This window comes from Haliotis asinina, chromosome 14 (genome assembly GCF_037392515.1).
Source record: "Haliotis asinina isolate JCU_RB_2024 chromosome 14, JCU_Hal_asi_v2, whole genome shotgun sequence".
NCBI classification, from domain to species: Eukaryota; Metazoa; Mollusca; class Gastropoda; order Lepetellida; family Haliotidae; genus Haliotis; species Haliotis asinina.
In genome coordinates, this window is record NC_090293.1 from 9,885,883 (window position 1) to 9,904,332 (window position 18,450).

An 18,450-nucleotide genomic window follows, 5' to 3' on the forward strand; every position below is an offset into this window, starting at 1 on the left:
AAGTTACTAATAACACTTTTTTCCCTTGTTATGGTACTGAGGATAATAAGAATATTAATACCCATGAAGACCTGGGGGAGAACAGTTGCTCCTTTCATAAAGCAAACTTTACTAAGGTTAACCTTAACCCCCATTCTTTGACACTGCATTGAGGTTACCTAAGTGACTTACGATCACCTTAGTGCTCTGTGAAAGGACGCGATGGGGCCCGTTTCACAAAAAAATATACATGGAACATAACCGACTGTGGCGTTAAACAGCAAACAACGACGTCGAGAGTGTGGGTTCGATCACATCCCGGACGGATCTCAAACACCCCTTTTATTTTGTCAAAATAGGTAATCTCAAAAATGGACTAAAACATGTGTTTTCTATATCACAATGTATTAAAAAATTGCGTCAAGTTAACTGAAATAGCCATGACAATTTCGAAAATACTAAATTATCTAGGTCACTCCTAAATAGAAACTAATTATTACATAGACTACATTCACCGGCGCTACATCGCATGCAACGTTATATGTATCAATCAGCTGATTATCTCATTAGATTCACTGCTGTAATTGACTTGCTTAATTACATTATCCATCAGAGTCTATTTCTTCATGGCTTTCTTCACAGACATGCGTATCTGGCATTCGGGCTGATTGAAATGGACACGACTATTGTCGATTTCAAACGTACATCTGGAGCTGTCAGACACCGCACAACTGTAAAAACAGCATATATCGATGGAATATAATTGTACTTGCCCCATTAAGATGAAAGCCGACTAACTTATCACAGAACAACATTATTAGGCTTGGAATGTAAAATTGGGTCCAGACGGGGTCGTTGAGCTCCACAGGTGAAAGTTGGATGACAGATGGATCTTGGCAGCAAACGAAATTCAAATTTTATGTACCTGTCGTGAAAACAGAGTCAGGTGTGACAGTCAGTGGCGGTATGTCACTACCGTACGTGACACCTGGTAGTCACACCTGTAGTTTGTTAGTTCCTCTATTGAGGACCTCGGGTCATAGGGATGATGACTCGTAGTTACAGGGTGTAAAGGCCGTGGTCACATACAGATCCATTTCTAGACAACTTACACTTATTTTTCTTTCATCGCTTACTTTCGAAAAAAAACGTCCTACTCATACTTTAAAGTGTTACGTCATATCCAGTCAAATTTGTGTAGGAGGAAATCCCTTGATGATGTAATTCTTACACATTTACCACTGTAGTGAAATCAAGGACAACGGATATTGTACTGACAAGTCAAGAATCTTAATCAGGGGCAAACTGGAATTCTGAGCCCCAATCACAGGACTCTGTCACGTCGAAGGGAGGGAACTCTGGACATCGAAATATGGTACCAGAAGCGATGAAATACTGATAGAATAAGTATAGTTTAAAATAGTTGCTTTACCTCAGTCACAGTGATATAACTGAATTACTGGTCAAAGTGACGTAAGTACGAAGTCATATACAGTGGTAGCTGTTTAAACCGGCACTCGTCGGGACTGAAGAAATAATCCAGTTTAGACAACGTGAAGGACTGGGGAGCTGATGGTAAATGTACAAGTTACAAATGGGACTGTGATTTTATGCCGGTGTGACAACATGCCGAAATGGGCAGATGCCGCCTTTGACAGCTTCCACTGTATATACGATCCAGTCACTTATACTGACACCGTAGTGTTAACTGGTTCTCTTTGTTAACTGACCGGTGAAGAATAGTGTTTGAACTGATCTTCAATAACACATGCCTGTCGTAAAACGCGATTGACAGGATCGGGTGGTCAGGCTCGCTGACCTTTTTGACACGTGTCATCGTATGGCAGTTGCATATCCCAACTGGCCCAGGCTCGTGTTGTTGATCATTGGATTGTCTGGTTCACAATCGATTTTGTATTTACAAACCGGCACCATATATGGGTGGAGCATTACTGAGTGCAGCGTGAAAATAACTCACTTACACTTTGTTAACACGGCATTCTCTGACCATCAAGGGAAAATCTATGTTTTACAAGTCTGTGGTTGAGCATGAGAGCAATCCAGCGTAGGACGTAACGTAATCCATCCAACCCTTGCTCCGGTAATAGTGAAGTTTTCCCGACGGGCATTCCTTCACGGAACACAGGTAACAGGCCGGAGGTGTGTTTGTCTCTGACTGGTGACTCAATCACGTTTTGCTCAAGTAATAACTGTCATCTTCGAAACACTTCCTAATCGACTTTTCCACTGCTAATTTGAAGAGGGAGTTGAGATTTTTATGAGGTGGCGATTGTGTTGACTTATTTTTAAGATGTTTGTGGAGAAAATAGTGAAAAACCTGCTTGTGTTTGAAGATGATCTTCAACTACGTACAAGGCGGCGGGGCTGCTTGTGCAGTGTTCGCTCGTCACAGAGAAGACGCGGGTTCGATTCCCCTGGTCGCATCATTAATTAAATCCCATTTCTGGCGTGCTGCTTAAATATTGCATAAACCAACGTAAAATAAAAAAAATGTAAGATGGCGTCAATAGCAATGATAAGAAGTAAATATTTCAAAATGAAACAGTGTTTGTTGTTTTGATGATTTACCATGCGTAAAGTGTTCTTATGTTTCAACTGATAAAGTCTGTATCATTGGTAACACAACACCAGGACATGGGAAGGAAATGTTTAGTGAAAGCAAAAACTTGAAAAATCATTTTCACGGTGTTCACCTTTTACAAATGCCAATTCCCATGGTGGTGGGGTATAAATCGGGTGGGTACAGATGATAGTCGGTGTACGGATTGTGGTTTTACACAGCATTCACTCACGAAAACATTCGCATTATACCGTTGATCCGATGTATTGTCCAACAAACCTGAATATATAAATAGCTTTCCAGTATACCACATGCCCGTATGAGACCTTCAGCAACCTATGCTTGCCACAAAAGGCGACTATGCTTGTCGTAAGAGGCTACTAAAGGGATCGGGTGGTCAGGTTCGATGACTTGGTTGACACTTGTAATCGGTTCCCAATTGCGCAGATCGATGCTCATGTTGTTGATCACTGGATTGTCCCGTCCAGACTCGATTATTTACAGACCTCCACCATATAGCTGGAATATTGCTGAGTGCGGAGTAAATCTAAACTCACTCTCTCACTCACATGCCCATTTGAAGGGTGAAGATTCGGGTTAGAACTGATCTTCAGTAACTCCTGCTGTCGTTAGAGTCGCTGACTCGAATGCCACGTCATCGTACCCCATTTGCGTATCACATCTGATCGATATTCCTATTGTTAATCACTGGATTGTCTTGTCCATTTATTTACTGACCGACGCCATATAACTGGAATATTGCTGAGTGTGGCGTAAAACTAAACTCACTCTCCCACTCTGACTTTCGATAGTTTCTCTATCCCTACTGTTCATCACTCCGATACACCCAGCACGTAAAAATGCCAAACATGTCCGGTGTCCACAGAAGATATGCTGAATCGGCAAATTTGCGTTCGCGTTAAACCTACCAATCACAAACATAGCACCAATATTCAGACATGGAGACACTTAAAATTCTTCCCTGATGCTTTCATCCTCCAAGTCATCCACCACGAATCAGAGATTGTGTTTGAGGGGAATAGTTTTAACTGTCCCCACCTCCCTGGACCGTGGATCTAAAACCACTCTGACCGGAAACACAATTCTATACCGTCAGCAAATATTGACGGCGTGTGTGTGTGTATCGCCTCTCCGTGACCATCGCTGCTCGCCGTGAGGACGACGTTGGTAACCATGAATACTAGTCATGTGATAAGACTCAATTTCAGATTAGACAGGACTGCCTTTGTTTTCGCAGTGAATGGTTGCAAAATTGCTTATGCGACGTAAAACAATACTCACTCACAGTTTCTATGTGTGTGCATGCGCGATGGGTAGCTGAAGTAGGCAAGAGCCGGCAGGTAGAATTATGTCAGTAGTGACATAGTCACTTTGTTCAAGTGTTCTTAATAAAAAACATTACTCACTTAAAATATTTATTATATGTTATGTTTAAGTATGGTTATATCGAATATTGATTTCTCCACTGACATGTGGAAATCAACTTCAAACCTTATACAGATGAAATGCACGAGGATCAAGCATGTAACTGAAATGCATGTGCAAATATCGTGCGTGTGAAGAGCTGCGTTTTGGTATGACTTTGAGTGAATAATTTTCCGATTTTTTTCATTTATTCATTAACACTCATTTTTAACGATACGAATTTGTTTTACAATACATCAGTTCATCTGTAAACAGTACCTTACACAGTATGGAACTTCAAAACATAGAACATTGCCTGAGGTAAGAGGCTATATTTACACTCGTGAGTCTAAACTTTGGTGGGAAGTATCTTTTTACTTGGTTTTACCATCTGCGTGTCATGTAGACGTGTGCTATTCTGAGCTTCAGAGACCAGGAGTACGGACACGCGTGTCAGCTGTAATATGACTGCCAATATTCGAATCACGAAGTCTTGCACGTATTTGTCTGATACCGGGGAGGTCTGGAAATATGTTGCACGGCTTTGTGTGCTGTAGCCATCGTATGTCTGTAACACGCAAAATAGAAATGCCACACGTTGCTTCTTTTAACACATGGTGTAGGATTATTCTGAATCAAGTGGGTGAGTGAGTGAGTTAGTGTCACACCATGTCTATTTCTGGTGGTTTTATGTGCTGGAATATTATTTATGTCAGGATTCTTTGAATAAATTGAACCCGTCAAGATCCAGGTCAGAATTGATCTTCAGTAACCCATGCTTGTCGCAAGAGGCGACTAACGGGGTCGGGTGGTCAGGCAAGCTGACTTGATTGACACATGTCATCCTATTCCACTTGCGTAGATCGATGGTCATTTTGCTGGTCACTGGACTGTGTGGTCCAGACTCGATTATTTACAGACCGCTGACATGAACCTGGGATATTTTGGGGTAGAATAGGTCTTCAGCAACCCATGCTTGCCATAGAAGGCGACCGTGCTTGTCGTAATAGGCGACTAACGGGGTCGGGTGGTCAGGCTCGCTGACTTGGTTGACACATGTCACTGGTTGCCAGTTGTGTAGGCTGATGCTCATGCTGATGATCACTGAATTGTCTGGTCCAGATCTGATTATTTACAGACGGCACTCACTATTACTTGAATAAATCAGGATCTCTAACCCACTTAGTTTCGGGCTTAAGCTTAACCCCTCTGGCACATGAAGTTCTGTACAAGGTGTTGCAAAATTTCATAATATAGCAGCTCTCTGTTTTCTGAAATTTCAATTTTGATGACACATGAGTGAGTGAGTGTACATATATACATGGTTTAAGACCAGATACAACTTAAACTACCGGTGACCGTAAATAACGTGATAACAACGTTGCTGACATAACCTCAGATTTCCCCCAAAGGTTTATAATGAAACACAAAAGAAGTGTACTAAGGACTCTTTTAACATCATTATGGGAGACCCGTGAAGGTCCAGGGTAGAAAAGGCCTTCAGTAACCCATGCTTGGCACAAAAGGCGACTATGATTGTCGTAAGAGGCGACTAACGCAAGTACGGTATCGGGTGGTCAGACTAGCTGACTTGATTGACACGTCTTCGGTTCCCAGTTGTGCAGCTCGATGTTCATGCTTTTGATAACCGGATTGTCTGATCCAGACTCAGTTATTTGCAGGCCGCTGCCATTTAGCTGGTATACTGCTGAGGGTGGCGTAAAACTAACCTCATCCACTCATTACGTGGGAGGAAATCCCGGTGTTGGTGTAACTTCCAACCACTAGTGGGGTTACCACAGCGGGCAGAGCGTGAAATATAAACCCCGCTCTACCTTAACACTGCGTAAGCAATACGTCAAGTCAGCCATATCTATCACCTATATCTGTGACTGTCTCCATTTAGCTACATATAGACTTCGTGTGAAGTATATCTCTTTGTCAATATTGACCCGCTGGTGTTCAAACACTACAATCCGATCCTAATGATAGGCCCTTATTTACACATATGTGCTCTTACGGTTAAAGAGAAGGCGGGGTATATCAGTGCCAGTATGAACTGTATGGGGATCGGTTTTCAGAGCAATGAATCTGTTTGAAAAGACTCGAACCGTTTCAATGCCTAAACCCTTTAACCATAGACGACTGGTCGATGAACATCACGATCAGATTAGCCGTTTAGTTAATCTCCATACCATTATTATATAGGCCATGTGTGTTTGTCGTGTCTTCTCCAACCCAAACTCTGGGCCCAAAATAACATACAAAAAGGTGTGCTGTCTTATATTCCAAGAATGGAAACAACTCTCGACATTTTGGATTTGTTTTTCTATTTTTATACAATCCGCCTTTTTTACAGATTCTTAGCTGTTATTAGTCGTTTAGTAGGTAGTATAACAACAGGCAGTTGGTCAGATCCTAAATCAAACATAATTTCTTTATTTGGGATTTTCTTGTTGCTTTGTTTCTGTTGGTTTTGTTGATGCGAAATATGTAGTTGGTTGTAGTGTTGTAGTTTTTTTTCCTGCCAGTTGGCTGTTTTGGAGGGAGTAGATGAAGAACCCATGGCACAACTAAGATGTCCTCTTAACCACGTGACGTCACTGTGTGCTTAGGGTACACATCTTGAAATATCATTTGTCTGATTCATCCGGTGACATCAATTTAAGTGACATCCGTATGGGGTTTGACAAAAGATATGACAGTATGTCACACAACTGCGTCCGTATATGGAGATTCGGTGAAAATAACTTAAACATTACATTAATGAATCAGCATTGGGCATGCACTGTACATTCATGGATGACTGGGGCTTTTCTGACAGTGCTGTGAGTGTTATACAACCTTGAAGTCTTGAGTGCAAGGAAATAAAATCCGTGAGTAACTGTAAATGAAATCAGTAGGTGGTAAAACAATTAAACGACCGGAACTCCAAGTATTTACATAACACTCGGCCCAGCAACGCCAATGGTCAAATTCGATGACGACCACAGAGACTGTAAACTGGCAGGGGTGCCCATTAATAGTTTGTACCATACATGCACACACTCATATACACCATACACGTGGGGTCTCAGATTTGACTTTCAATATAGGAATAGATAGCGGTTCATTTGACACCATCTGACACAAACAAATGTGTACTTCTGTTCATGATTTTATAAGTTCAAAATGAATGAGTAAACATCGTTGTTTGTGTCAGTAGGATACATCAAAGGGAAATTCAGTTCCAGAAATATAGTTCATTTGTTCATTTTAACGTATCCACTAAACACAGAAATATAAGCCTAATAGAGACAAAAGCAAGGTTTAATTTCTGATGACGTATTTTAAATCTAGCCTTTTGCCAAATATTTCTAAACTTGAATCGTGGTATCTGGTAGGCATAAAATTGCTGTTTTAATGAAATCAGAAAGAGTGATGGTGACGATTTACAGTGTACCCATCTTGTGAATCGAACTCGGGGTTGACCACATTAGATACTGGGCTAACACAAAACTATACTTCGCTCGAAACACTGGATGTTTTGAAAAAAATAATCACTTAAAATCTACCTTTCCTTTCACATAGAAAGAGAGTGCATGTGTACCGAGGCCGATTAAATCTTTGATCTCATAAAACAAATACAGTCACAACAGTAATAAGCAGCGTAATAGCAACAGTACCATAGAGTGTTATGATAAAACTAGCTAGCAACAAAACAGATACCGAACGTGCAACAAGCGTAAATATTAATAGGAAACACAACGCATTGTCACGCCAACGTCCGCAACGTCTCTGAGAATCTACACCCAGTCTCGTGGCCGCTGGCTACATGTACGTATCCAACCACCAAACAATCTCGCTTCTACATTCCACGGGATGGGGCCTGTCAGCTTATTTGACTTCACGACGAATCGATCAAAAATCGATATCAACATCTGCCGTCAAACGACGTAAATTTCACAGGGCGTTCCTTTCAAGCTGTCAGAATTTAACCTACTTTTTATAGCAAACCAATGAGTTAGTAGATTGATATCAAACGTGCTTTAATGATGGTAAAGGTTGTATTTTGTAGAATTACCACCGTTGTAAATTAAACATGCGCGTTCGATGACTCTCAACACCTGTGGAAGATGCCGTTGCGGTCTAGAGTTCCTTCCCTTCGCTGTGTCGAGAAACTACTTTCTTAACGGCTTACCTAATAAACTTTACACGATTTGTGCGTGCAGGCACATTCTGTCACTGTAATTGGACATTCCTGCTTTTTAGGGATGTGTTAAGCACATGTTTAATTCACATGGACTTGCCAACCGGCATGTTCACGTATCAAGCACATGAGATGTATATATTTATACCAGTCAATTTCTTTAAACAACCTTTCAAAAATTGCCCTTCAAACTTTGTATGATAAGGGTATATGATATTGCGATTATCTAATGTGAAATCGTAAAATGAAACAAATACTTGCGTATATATTTCAGCATTTTGTGTGCTGTTTAACATCACATTAAGTTATGGCCACAGCCCAGACAACACAATCCAGTGATTGACATCGAGAGCACGCCATTAGGATAAGATGGCACTCAATCAACTAAGTCGGCGATTCTGACATAAAGGCTATTAGCAGTCCGAAATGACCGGTATAAACCACTGCAGGTATATTGTATCCCTTCGGGTTTATACTTTTAAAACAATAAAGGGTTTTGATTTAAGGTAGGAATTTCTATATGTGGACTGTTTATTGCACTTTAGTAATTGCCACTATATAAGGCTACAATAGAAAGTACGTTGAAAAGTATGAAAATATTGCTGGTCTTGTCATATCTACATGTCTTCAATTTGAGTGAAGATATTGTAATAACTTTTTTTAGCTAATAATAGGACGAAAAATAATTATTGAACAAATTAACCCCCAAAATCCACGCTGACGTGAAAATTCATGGCACTACATAATCATATCCCAGGTCAAATTAGTGTACAGAGTGCACTTGATTTCAGCCTCAGATCCTCATGTATTGTACAATTCAAGCGATCATTATATGGTTACATCAATATTCAAAACTATGGTACTTTTCATGAATGTAAGAAAAACTATCAAGCACAATTCATATTTATTGTGGTCGGGCAGGCGGGAATTTTAAACGCTGTTCATAACTATAAATCTGGCAGACTGGAGAATACATACTATCACACGCCACAGGCGTCTCCTTTAGATAAAAAACACACTAACCTTCACATGACATTTAACTGTCTTGTATTGTGGAAAACAAGACAAGCGCTAAATTTAGCAGTGTCCTTTCGACACGGACTTTTAACTTGCGTGTAATTAAAAAAAGTACAAATGTTTTTGTAGGGACTTCGTGTAAACACTTCTGGCACAAGGTTTAAATGGAACTATTTGTGTAAGTATAGTTACGTTTTGTGTTGGCTTACATTTTTGCTTGTCTTACGTTAAAGACAGCATGTCCTTGTATAGATACTTCACAGTTTTGACGGACTTCTGGTACATTCTGTCCGCAGGTCAGGTCCCATTTCAGCACCTTAATCTTTCCACAGGCTTAAACATGTACACAGACTGTGCCGAAAGCATACATTCCAATGTTTTAAAAAAATCAGCAAACAAACGGGAAAATCTATTTATTTTTGAGATAATGTTTTCTTTAAGGTTACATACACGCTAAGTACCTTCAATGATAATAATGAATTCGGTATTTGTGTAAATGAATAATTCATATTTGTACAGACTGATAGATTTATGAAATCATATTGGAGTGAGATGGCTATATGACCTCTGCACCAGGAACCTCCTGATCATATGTGACAGGTGCGCGCCGCAACTTCATAAAAGCTAGTCGCGAGGGAAACCTTTCAGAATCACAGAGCGCTGTTCACGGCTGACGCATGTAAACAAAGTGCCGGCGCAATGTGGCGATTCTACGCTCCTCTTTTGAAAACCCTTCGTGGGTCGTGTTTAATACCTGTGTTACAACTGGAAGCCACATTAACTTCTCTTTAACGGATTTCGCATTTTTCAACCCAGACAATGCCAGGTTACGGTGTAGGGGAGTGTCTTCGCAGATGACTGAAGGTTTGAGCACCGCTTGCCGATTGTCATTTTGACGGCATGGATGTAGATAGCCACAAAGCATCTCTGAAGATGTGAAATTGAGTCGGATATTATTGCACGTGGCACATGACAACCTCTGAGTTGCTAAAATGGAAATATTTCGATTTATTCTTGGATTGCTACTGTCATTTTTTGTCATCCAAGGAAATGGGCAGTCTGAAACAAGACAAGAAATTACAGGTAAGTCAAGTCGATAGTCACGTCATTATTTATATACTGCGCAAACATCCTTAACATATCATGTAAAAGTATTGTCACGGAACAAAATCCCATTGTCGGTGTTCGTGTTATCCGAATGAACATGCTCTTATAATTATTCCTTACTCTCGTCTCAACTTACGATATGAAAATAAACGAAAATATAGCTGAACTCAGACGAAGCACGGCTTTTACTTTCAGACATTACATTGTGAAAGTTTTCATATATTATTAATAATCCAGTAACATATCGGATGCTATTAGATCGATATTTTCTACCTGTAGGTAGCTTCTGATCATATTTCTAACCGTTCAGATTGTTAGGAGGAGAGAGAGAGTGTGTATGAAGCGGTGCCCTTTTGAAATTGAGATTGGAAGCGCTAGCTTGGTATTAGTGTTCATTGATCTAGATAAGCCAGGTTAAACACGCTTTGGGCGGTCGATTCATGCCCCAAACCATCTGTTTATTCTTGATTGCAAGTGACTAAAAACAAAAACAAATGAAGATGTTAATGGTTTAAAAGACTTCTTAAATGAAAGGTATTTCCTCAAAAATATTCAAAATAAATTTTGATAAATGAATGTTCCCTTTATTGATGTGATAATGTTCTAACAGTCATTGTTACATGTTGTTAGAGAAATGTGGGATTTGTGTGCTGTGTTTCATGTAAATGTATTAGAAAAGGAATAAAAGGTTAGACAACTTTTAGCAAAGGGTTATAAATACACCAACTTAGATGTACAGTAAATGAACTGTCTAGTGCCTTATTTTACACAGACTTTGATATACACCAGTCTAAACTCCCCAGTCCGGAAAGAGATCCGTCCGTACCCCTCTCTTTTTACATTGAATATTTCCACCTTCCCCGGCGTAATATTCAGCACTGAAATAAGTTCATTGATTATTTATTATACCTGTTCTAGTATGTCGAAGGTATATTTAGGGTCAGGTGGTAATTTTGGTTTTTGATTGGTGTGGGGGGTACGGGTGGAACTCTTACCCCCAATCCACACACAACACACCTAACTCTCTCTAGATCCATTACAACCTCCAGCCCAAACTCCAACAACACTCAGTCAGTTCCCACACATCTCTCTCCCACCCTAGCTCCTTTCTCCTTATACCTCTCCCCATAGATACAGTTTTCACCTCATTCAACATTCAAACTATCGCTCCACCCCCACGCCATACCAAGCATCTCACTCCAATGGGAATCACCCACCCATCCAAAATATCACTCCACTCATCTCACTCCCCCTGACCCATAGCTCACTCAACTTAATACAGTGGCACTACACAAGCCCCCTTCCACACCAACCACACCCCACACTCTGACCCCTGTTTCATCCACCCCAGGCGCCTTGCTCTCCGTACACACCTTACCCTATGTAATATCTTATTCCACCCTAACAAACCTAACCTCTCCCATTGCAAACTTGACATTTAGTCACATACATGCACATCTGCATTATATAAATTACTAACTGTACAACAATACTTAGCTGTGTACGTGTAACCTTTATGTTGCACTGTTGGTATACATTCACCACAAAAGATTTGTATTTCAGATATTTATTACATATCCTTATTCATATTTCATGTAACACAAAAATCAATTCACTCTGTTCACCATGCTGTTGAAGGAATACTGCATTTACATATAGATCATGCAGCAATGAGATATAATAAGTCCAGTCTAAAGTAGCAACACAATGGGACAATGTCAATAGAAGGCTGTCACTCAGGCGTAGTCTATTGACATGCAATTAACAGCCCAGCCCTTTCAAATTGTGGCAAAAAGTTTCAATTTCAGGTAGCCCTTCCTCCTGGTTGTTTGTTGTTGTTTCTTCAGGTGTGTATATTGGTAGAATACATATATAATACCTATGACAATACCTATATAGACCTGTGAAGATCTGGGTTTCAGTTGATCTTCAGTAACCTATGGTTGTCATAAGAGGTGACATGGTCAGGCTCACTGACTTGGTTAACACATACCCTCATATCCCACTTGTGTAGGTTGCTGCTCATGCTGTTGATCACTAGAATGTCTAGATCAGAATTGACTGTTTACAGACCACTGCTAATTGTTTGGAAAAATTGCTGATTGCAATCAAGTGTTTAGTGATATCAGCCTTAAAAATTGTATCAATTATTCATGTGTAGCAGACTGTATACAGTTTTTCCATAAATATACATGAATACCTATATAAAGGGTGTACATTTACATTTGCTCATGCAAAGTAGGTTACAAGGACACTTGTTTCTTAATGTGATTTACAAGTGATTGCTTCCCTGTTCTGAATGAACAAAGGAAGTTATTACTTAGTTCTGTATCTCTGCTTGACTGTAGGAGGTGCTGCCTCTGTAAACTGGGGCCAGACACTGTGTACTTTACCAATGACATACTTGAAACAGTTCAGTTAATTCACGAGTGGAGACCAGCTGTTAAATATTCTTGAAGTGATATTGGGCAGGGGGGATTTTGGTTTTACAGGATATTGTCCAAGTGTTATTGCATAAATTAACTATTTTGATGTTTGTGTTAGTTTTAGCAGGATGTTTTACAACTGCTTGCAGTCTGATCTGTGGGCACTTTCCAAGCAAGATACTTCATGTATGACAACTGCTTTATTATGTCATAAAATTGTGTCTGATGTATGACTGTTGTCATTTGTTCCAGATATATTTACAGACACATGGTATAAATGTTAATCACCATTATTTGTTAATACAGTCCAAGAGTGTGAGTGCAAGTTTGGTTTTATACTACATTTATCCATATTCCGTCAGTATCAGTAACAAAAACCGGTAGTAAATGCCGTACCTGCTTCTCAATGTGTGAGCTTAGTTATGTATTAGCGATATTTCAGCATTATCACAGTGTGGGACAGCAGAAACTGTTTTCAAACATTGTACCCATGTAGGGAACCGATCGTTGATAAGCAAAGACTTTATCCTCAAGGCTACCTCTCTGACCCTCCTGCAAGTAAGAAATAAACAAACATCTATCACATTTGCCAGGACTGTTTTATGAACATCACTATACAGTACTCAGGTGTCACCTGATGAGGGGCCATGATGTAGTCGTGAACTAAACATATATACATTGAAGATGTTGTCATACATGATTTATCTATAGAATCAGTAGGGAAAATATTTATATATTCTCAATTTAATGAAAAGTTTATAACTGAAAATTTAATACATCAAAACATTGTGTCAATTTCATACTTGTGCTGACATTGCTTGAAGTCGACACAATACTATGTCTTCAGTGTTGCAAAATAATTTTTTGTCAATTTATGTTTATCATTAATTGATTTGAGTCTGGTGCAACATTGCAAGGATGTTGTTGCTTGCTGTAAACAGAAGCCATGACATAATTTACATCAAATTAATCCATTAGGTTAATTAACCTTGTCTTGACTACAGGTACACACAGCTCGGTCATAAAAAGGCTTCATTGCCTTCAGGCATGGTAGTTGTCAAGCTGAGGTTGTCAAGGCACTCCTCAAGTCTGTGATTGTGTGTGTAGTTTCATAGGAAATGTAATATTGAAAGCAAAGATGTATTGTTCGTCATTGTGCTTTTATTATAATCTATCCATGTTAAACCAGAAGTAATTTTAATTACAAATTACATGAATACAACTTTTTGTGGTTAAATATGTTTCAAAGCCAATTTATCTACTTTCAATGGTTACTTGGACAATCTCCATGGTATTTCCATGTCTATCTATGTCATGCTAAATGATGCAGGGCTGCCCTGATGCAGAAATCTTTTATAAGAAATATTCAGATTGATTTTGCTTTTAGTTTCAAATTATATTTTGTGTCAATTGACATTCTGGTTGCCCTTCTTTCATTATCTTCCATTACTTTCATTATCGTTGGAAAGACAGTTTCAGAAAGTGGAATAGCTCTTAATTAATCATATCAGTATTGTGTATATTCTGACTGGCTGTCAGTGTACTGCTAAAGGTTACATGCAACATAAAACAAAACTTTGCACTTTCTGATACCTTTTGGTATGCACTTACTGAAACAAATCATCAAAAATGCCAATTCAACCTATAAAGTTGAGAGAAATGCGTGATGAAAACAAGCCTGTGAAATCAGAGTTCAAACAATTCACTGTTCTACTCCCAGTCCCAGTTCTGGGGAAAAAGTGGTTTCAACAACTATGGTGCGCTGCGCTCATAACGCATGCGCAGTGAATATGTTCGTGGAGCTTGAAACAGTATGCCTACCCAGAGTATGAGGTCGTGAGCAGTAGTCCAATCATGGTTGTGTGCACAAACAAGTAAATAATCTACTCGTTATATAAAAAAAATACATGTTGATTGAGGTAAGCAGACTCTGTCACAGAAGAAACTCAGTGTCTGAATAATTGACACCTATATGTCTGCCTGCCTGTCTGCTAATGACAGCTTCAATCACTGACCACATGCAAGTTGAAATTAACACATATCAGGCTTATGAGTCATAATCAAAGAGCTGGCTAAGCGTATTGGCAAATGAACCAGTGGCCAATGACAAGGCTTCGTTACACTTGAGTTCACACCCACCTGCTCTGACTGGATTGGTTACACGGCTGCTTTCTTTTCGAAAATATTACGCTTTTGATTTGCAATTATACGCTTCTTACTTTGTTTATTTGTTTTTTTTCGGAATCAGGAATGCATTTTATATATCATGAATAAGTAATGACTGTATTTTAGTTATTGGATTTTTTGGTTTGCTTGTTATCTTTAACAAATCAAATTGTGTGTTACTTTAATGATTATGTTTGAATTAATTTTCTAAAATAAATTTGTTTATCTGACAGACACCTTATCCTATGCATATGACTCCCTTGACATAAAAAGGAATCAAGATATGACCCCAATATGTCAGGAACCTAGCAATCCCTTGAAGATGTCCAGTGATAATCGTTATGTTTTCATTGCCAGGTAGTCGTCATGTTTTGCTCCAAGTCTGCTTCAAAGGCCATTAAAATTACAAAAATAAAAACATCCAATCGATGTGTACCGTTTTACATGTGTATGCACAAAGTAATGAGTTTTCTTGAAATTTGAACTGCTTTTGTCACAATGCCTGAGAAGCCCCTTGCTTATGTAAAAAGTTGATTTCAAACCATAAAATCATAAAGCATTTTGTAAATGTTTGTGTATGATGTCACATTAGGCCTCATAAAGCCACAAATCGTTACTTGCAATGGGTTACCGGACATATATTACCAGTACACATTATCCTAGATGTGTTTGGTTTTGCTCTCAAAAAGAACGTGCATAATTTACAGAACCTTAGGGATTTTCCTTGTTTTCAGAAAGGTATACAATAGAGGGAGTATTCAAACAAAGGCATAAGAAATACACCTGTCCAGTTTTATACAACTGAGGACATGTGTGGACTGACATGTCCCAGTCCAGAGGCTGTAGGATAAGCAGTATCAGCTATTGAACAACTGCAATGATGTGTTTTGTGTAGACATATTCTGTGTGTTAAACAGGCTGCTCTGACAGTAAATAGCCAGGTCAAGGTGACATCTTCATGATTATATTGCTGGTAATAATGTAAGATGTTCAGCCAAGTCCCTTGGGCAGGCAGCTTAGGAATAAAGTTGTACTTCGTTGGAAAATGACATTTTTAAATTCCTTTTTTCACCAAATTGTTTGGTGATTTTGAGCGTTAAGTTCAGTACTGGTAGGTAAAACCAAGCATATGTAAAACCTTGAATGGCTTTCATGTGTGATCCTTCAGATTTGTAGGAATTAACACTGATTATAGAGCAATTGAGTCAGATACTTGTTAGAAATCTGTGATCAGGATTTCCAATCCCACTTTCCAAAGCCTATTCCTGATGGCCCACTCTGTGACACTGCTGTCATATCACTCTCACTCACTCACTCACTCACTCACTCACTCACTCACTCACTCACTCACTCACTCACTCACTCACTCACTCACTCACTCACTCACTCACTCACTCACTCACTCACTCACTGTGTTGTAGGAATGCAGGGTCTACTAATGAGTGGTCAGTCGGTCACTGGAGGTCATTATTGATGGGTGAATCAACCAGTCACACATCACTGTGTTGGAGGTTGTCATGCTCCAGCTTGCAAGATAACAATCCCAAAACACATCCCTTGTGCTGTTTCCACGTGACGACATCAACACAACAGATTAGCGGCTGCATGCTGGTGTGTCTTCTGGTCATGTGCCTGTTATTTCTAGGGGCTGCTAGGTGGGAAAACAAGATTGATTCAAGTAGTTTCTGGCACATTCCGAGTAATTACGCGAACTGATGATGGTGTTTACAGTGGAGGACGTAAATGGACATGGAATTTTTAATTATGTTGTTTCATGTTGGCCAAGAAGATTTCAGTGTTGTTTTTTTTTGTCATTTTCACTTTTAAAATAATATCCGTGGAGATTTAAAGTAATCATGGTTATTCCAGCTAATACCTCCATTAAAGGGCGGTAGGGTAGCTAAGTGGTTCGGGCTGTCAGGCTCACAGAATTGGTCGTCACATAATCAGTTCCCAATTGCACAGATCAGTGGTCATGTTGTCGATCACAGGATTGTCTGGTCCAGACTCGATTATTTACAGACCGTTGCCAGTGTTATAGCTGGAATATTGCTGAGTGCAGTATAAAACTAAACTCGCTCATTATAATGGACTTAAGAGCCAAAATTCAGTGAAAATTCAGCTGTGAAATTCTCCCTTGCACATTTTCTTTGTCCTTTTCGTGAAGTTTGATTAAGAATCAAAGGTATATAATTTGTGATGTGAGAACAACATGGATGGATCCAGGGGACAGTGGAGGTTTGCTGTAAATCAAGCTCAGCAGATTTATGTAAATTCCTGTCATGACAAACCAAGTAAAAGAGTTTTACTATCTACAGAAATATGCTGTCTTTCTGTTTCGTCATAATTCAGTGTGACTGCATATAAAGAAACATGTTAAGAGCACTAATGATAGATATACTAGAGACCACAGGGGCTTGTATTGCTGAAACTAATACGTCCTGGGTCCAACAAGCCTCCACTGATATCCACATACATATAAAGAAGGAAAGGGATTTAAAGTGCACAAAGTTGTCAAACACCCCACTCTTGATTATGGGTGAATTCTGGATGGGAAATTTTGGAATATAGTCCCTTATAGTCCTTATAGATAAATTCCCTTTTCGAATAAACCCAAAATTATCAAAATCAGCGCACTATGTACCGAGTAACTTTGCTTGGAACTCAGAAAAAGACAACTTTTGCATTTGTTCGCCAAAAACATGCCTCCGAAAATCATTGCCTATCGGAAAAGAAATACTACGTATTTCACTTAAGACACCCGATCGTTGAAAAAACATAACCTTTCCGTAATCGCTAGATATTCTGCTTTCATTCTATAACATCTCAAATGAAATAGGGTATTCTTTTACCTGCAGTACACGACTTTATTGGGAAATTAGCGGTATCGTGTGATCGGGTCCACCATGTTTGTCCATCACCCTCAATAGGCTTGCACCAACGAAGACCTGCTCTCTGATTGGTCAAAAATAAAACACCAGTATTATTTTCATTTCGTGGCATGATGTATTGTGTTGGTGCAAGCCTACTGAGGGTGAACAATAAACATGGTGGACTCAAACTATTTTTGACTATCATGCATCAGTGGCACAAGGGCGCAGTCTAAATTAGACTCTGTAAAAGGTATTTATACTGAAAAAAATAGTTAGGGATATATATAAATTTGGAAATTATGAACAATAATCTATTTATTCATTGACACATTGCTGAAGTATCTATCTTAAAAATTCCAATACTGTAACTTATTTTGTCCAGCATAGTAAGCCTGTAGCTGTTTTGATATCAACATGAGTGAAACAATGTGTGACAGTGTCTGACTACTATCAATATGTCCTAGGTATTATTGAGCATGTTGCAAATATATGCATATCAGGATTGAATTACATTTTATTATATTGTGCTGTAAATTTGTTTAGATTACGTGTATTAGTATTGAAAATGAATGCCAGAGAGTTTAGGAATATATTGATGTTGTCAGTATCAACATTTTCACAATCTGTTCATCAATGTGTTTAAATATGACAATGCATGCCATCATGAAATTATTGACTGTTATTCTG

The 18,450-nt window shown here is 39.1% G+C and overlaps 1 protein-coding gene and 1 long non-coding RNA gene across 2 annotated transcripts in view; one reads left to right on the top strand and one right to left on the bottom strand.

Annotated features, from left to right (window-relative positions):
- Positions 1-9,589: 9,589 nt before the first annotated feature.
- LOC137261668 (uncharacterized) overlaps positions 9,590-18,450 on the bottom strand; it is an 80,942-nt gene continuing 72,081 nt past the window's right edge. Inside the window, exon 3 of the long non-coding RNA XR_010954860.1 lies at positions 9,590-10,250. This is a non-coding gene — a long non-coding RNA (uncharacterized lncRNA). The remainder of the gene's footprint in view (positions 10,251-18,450) is intronic.
- Positions 10,121-18,450, top strand: part of LOC137261667 (streptococcal hemagglutinin-like) — a 101,736-nt gene continuing 93,406 nt past the window's right edge. Inside the window, exon 1 of the mRNA XM_067799444.1 lies at positions 10,121-10,274. Within this exon, the coding sequence (XP_067655545.1) occupies positions 10,184-10,274 (91 nt within the window). The 5' untranslated portion in view covers positions 10,121-10,183. The remainder of the gene's footprint in view (positions 10,275-18,450) is intronic.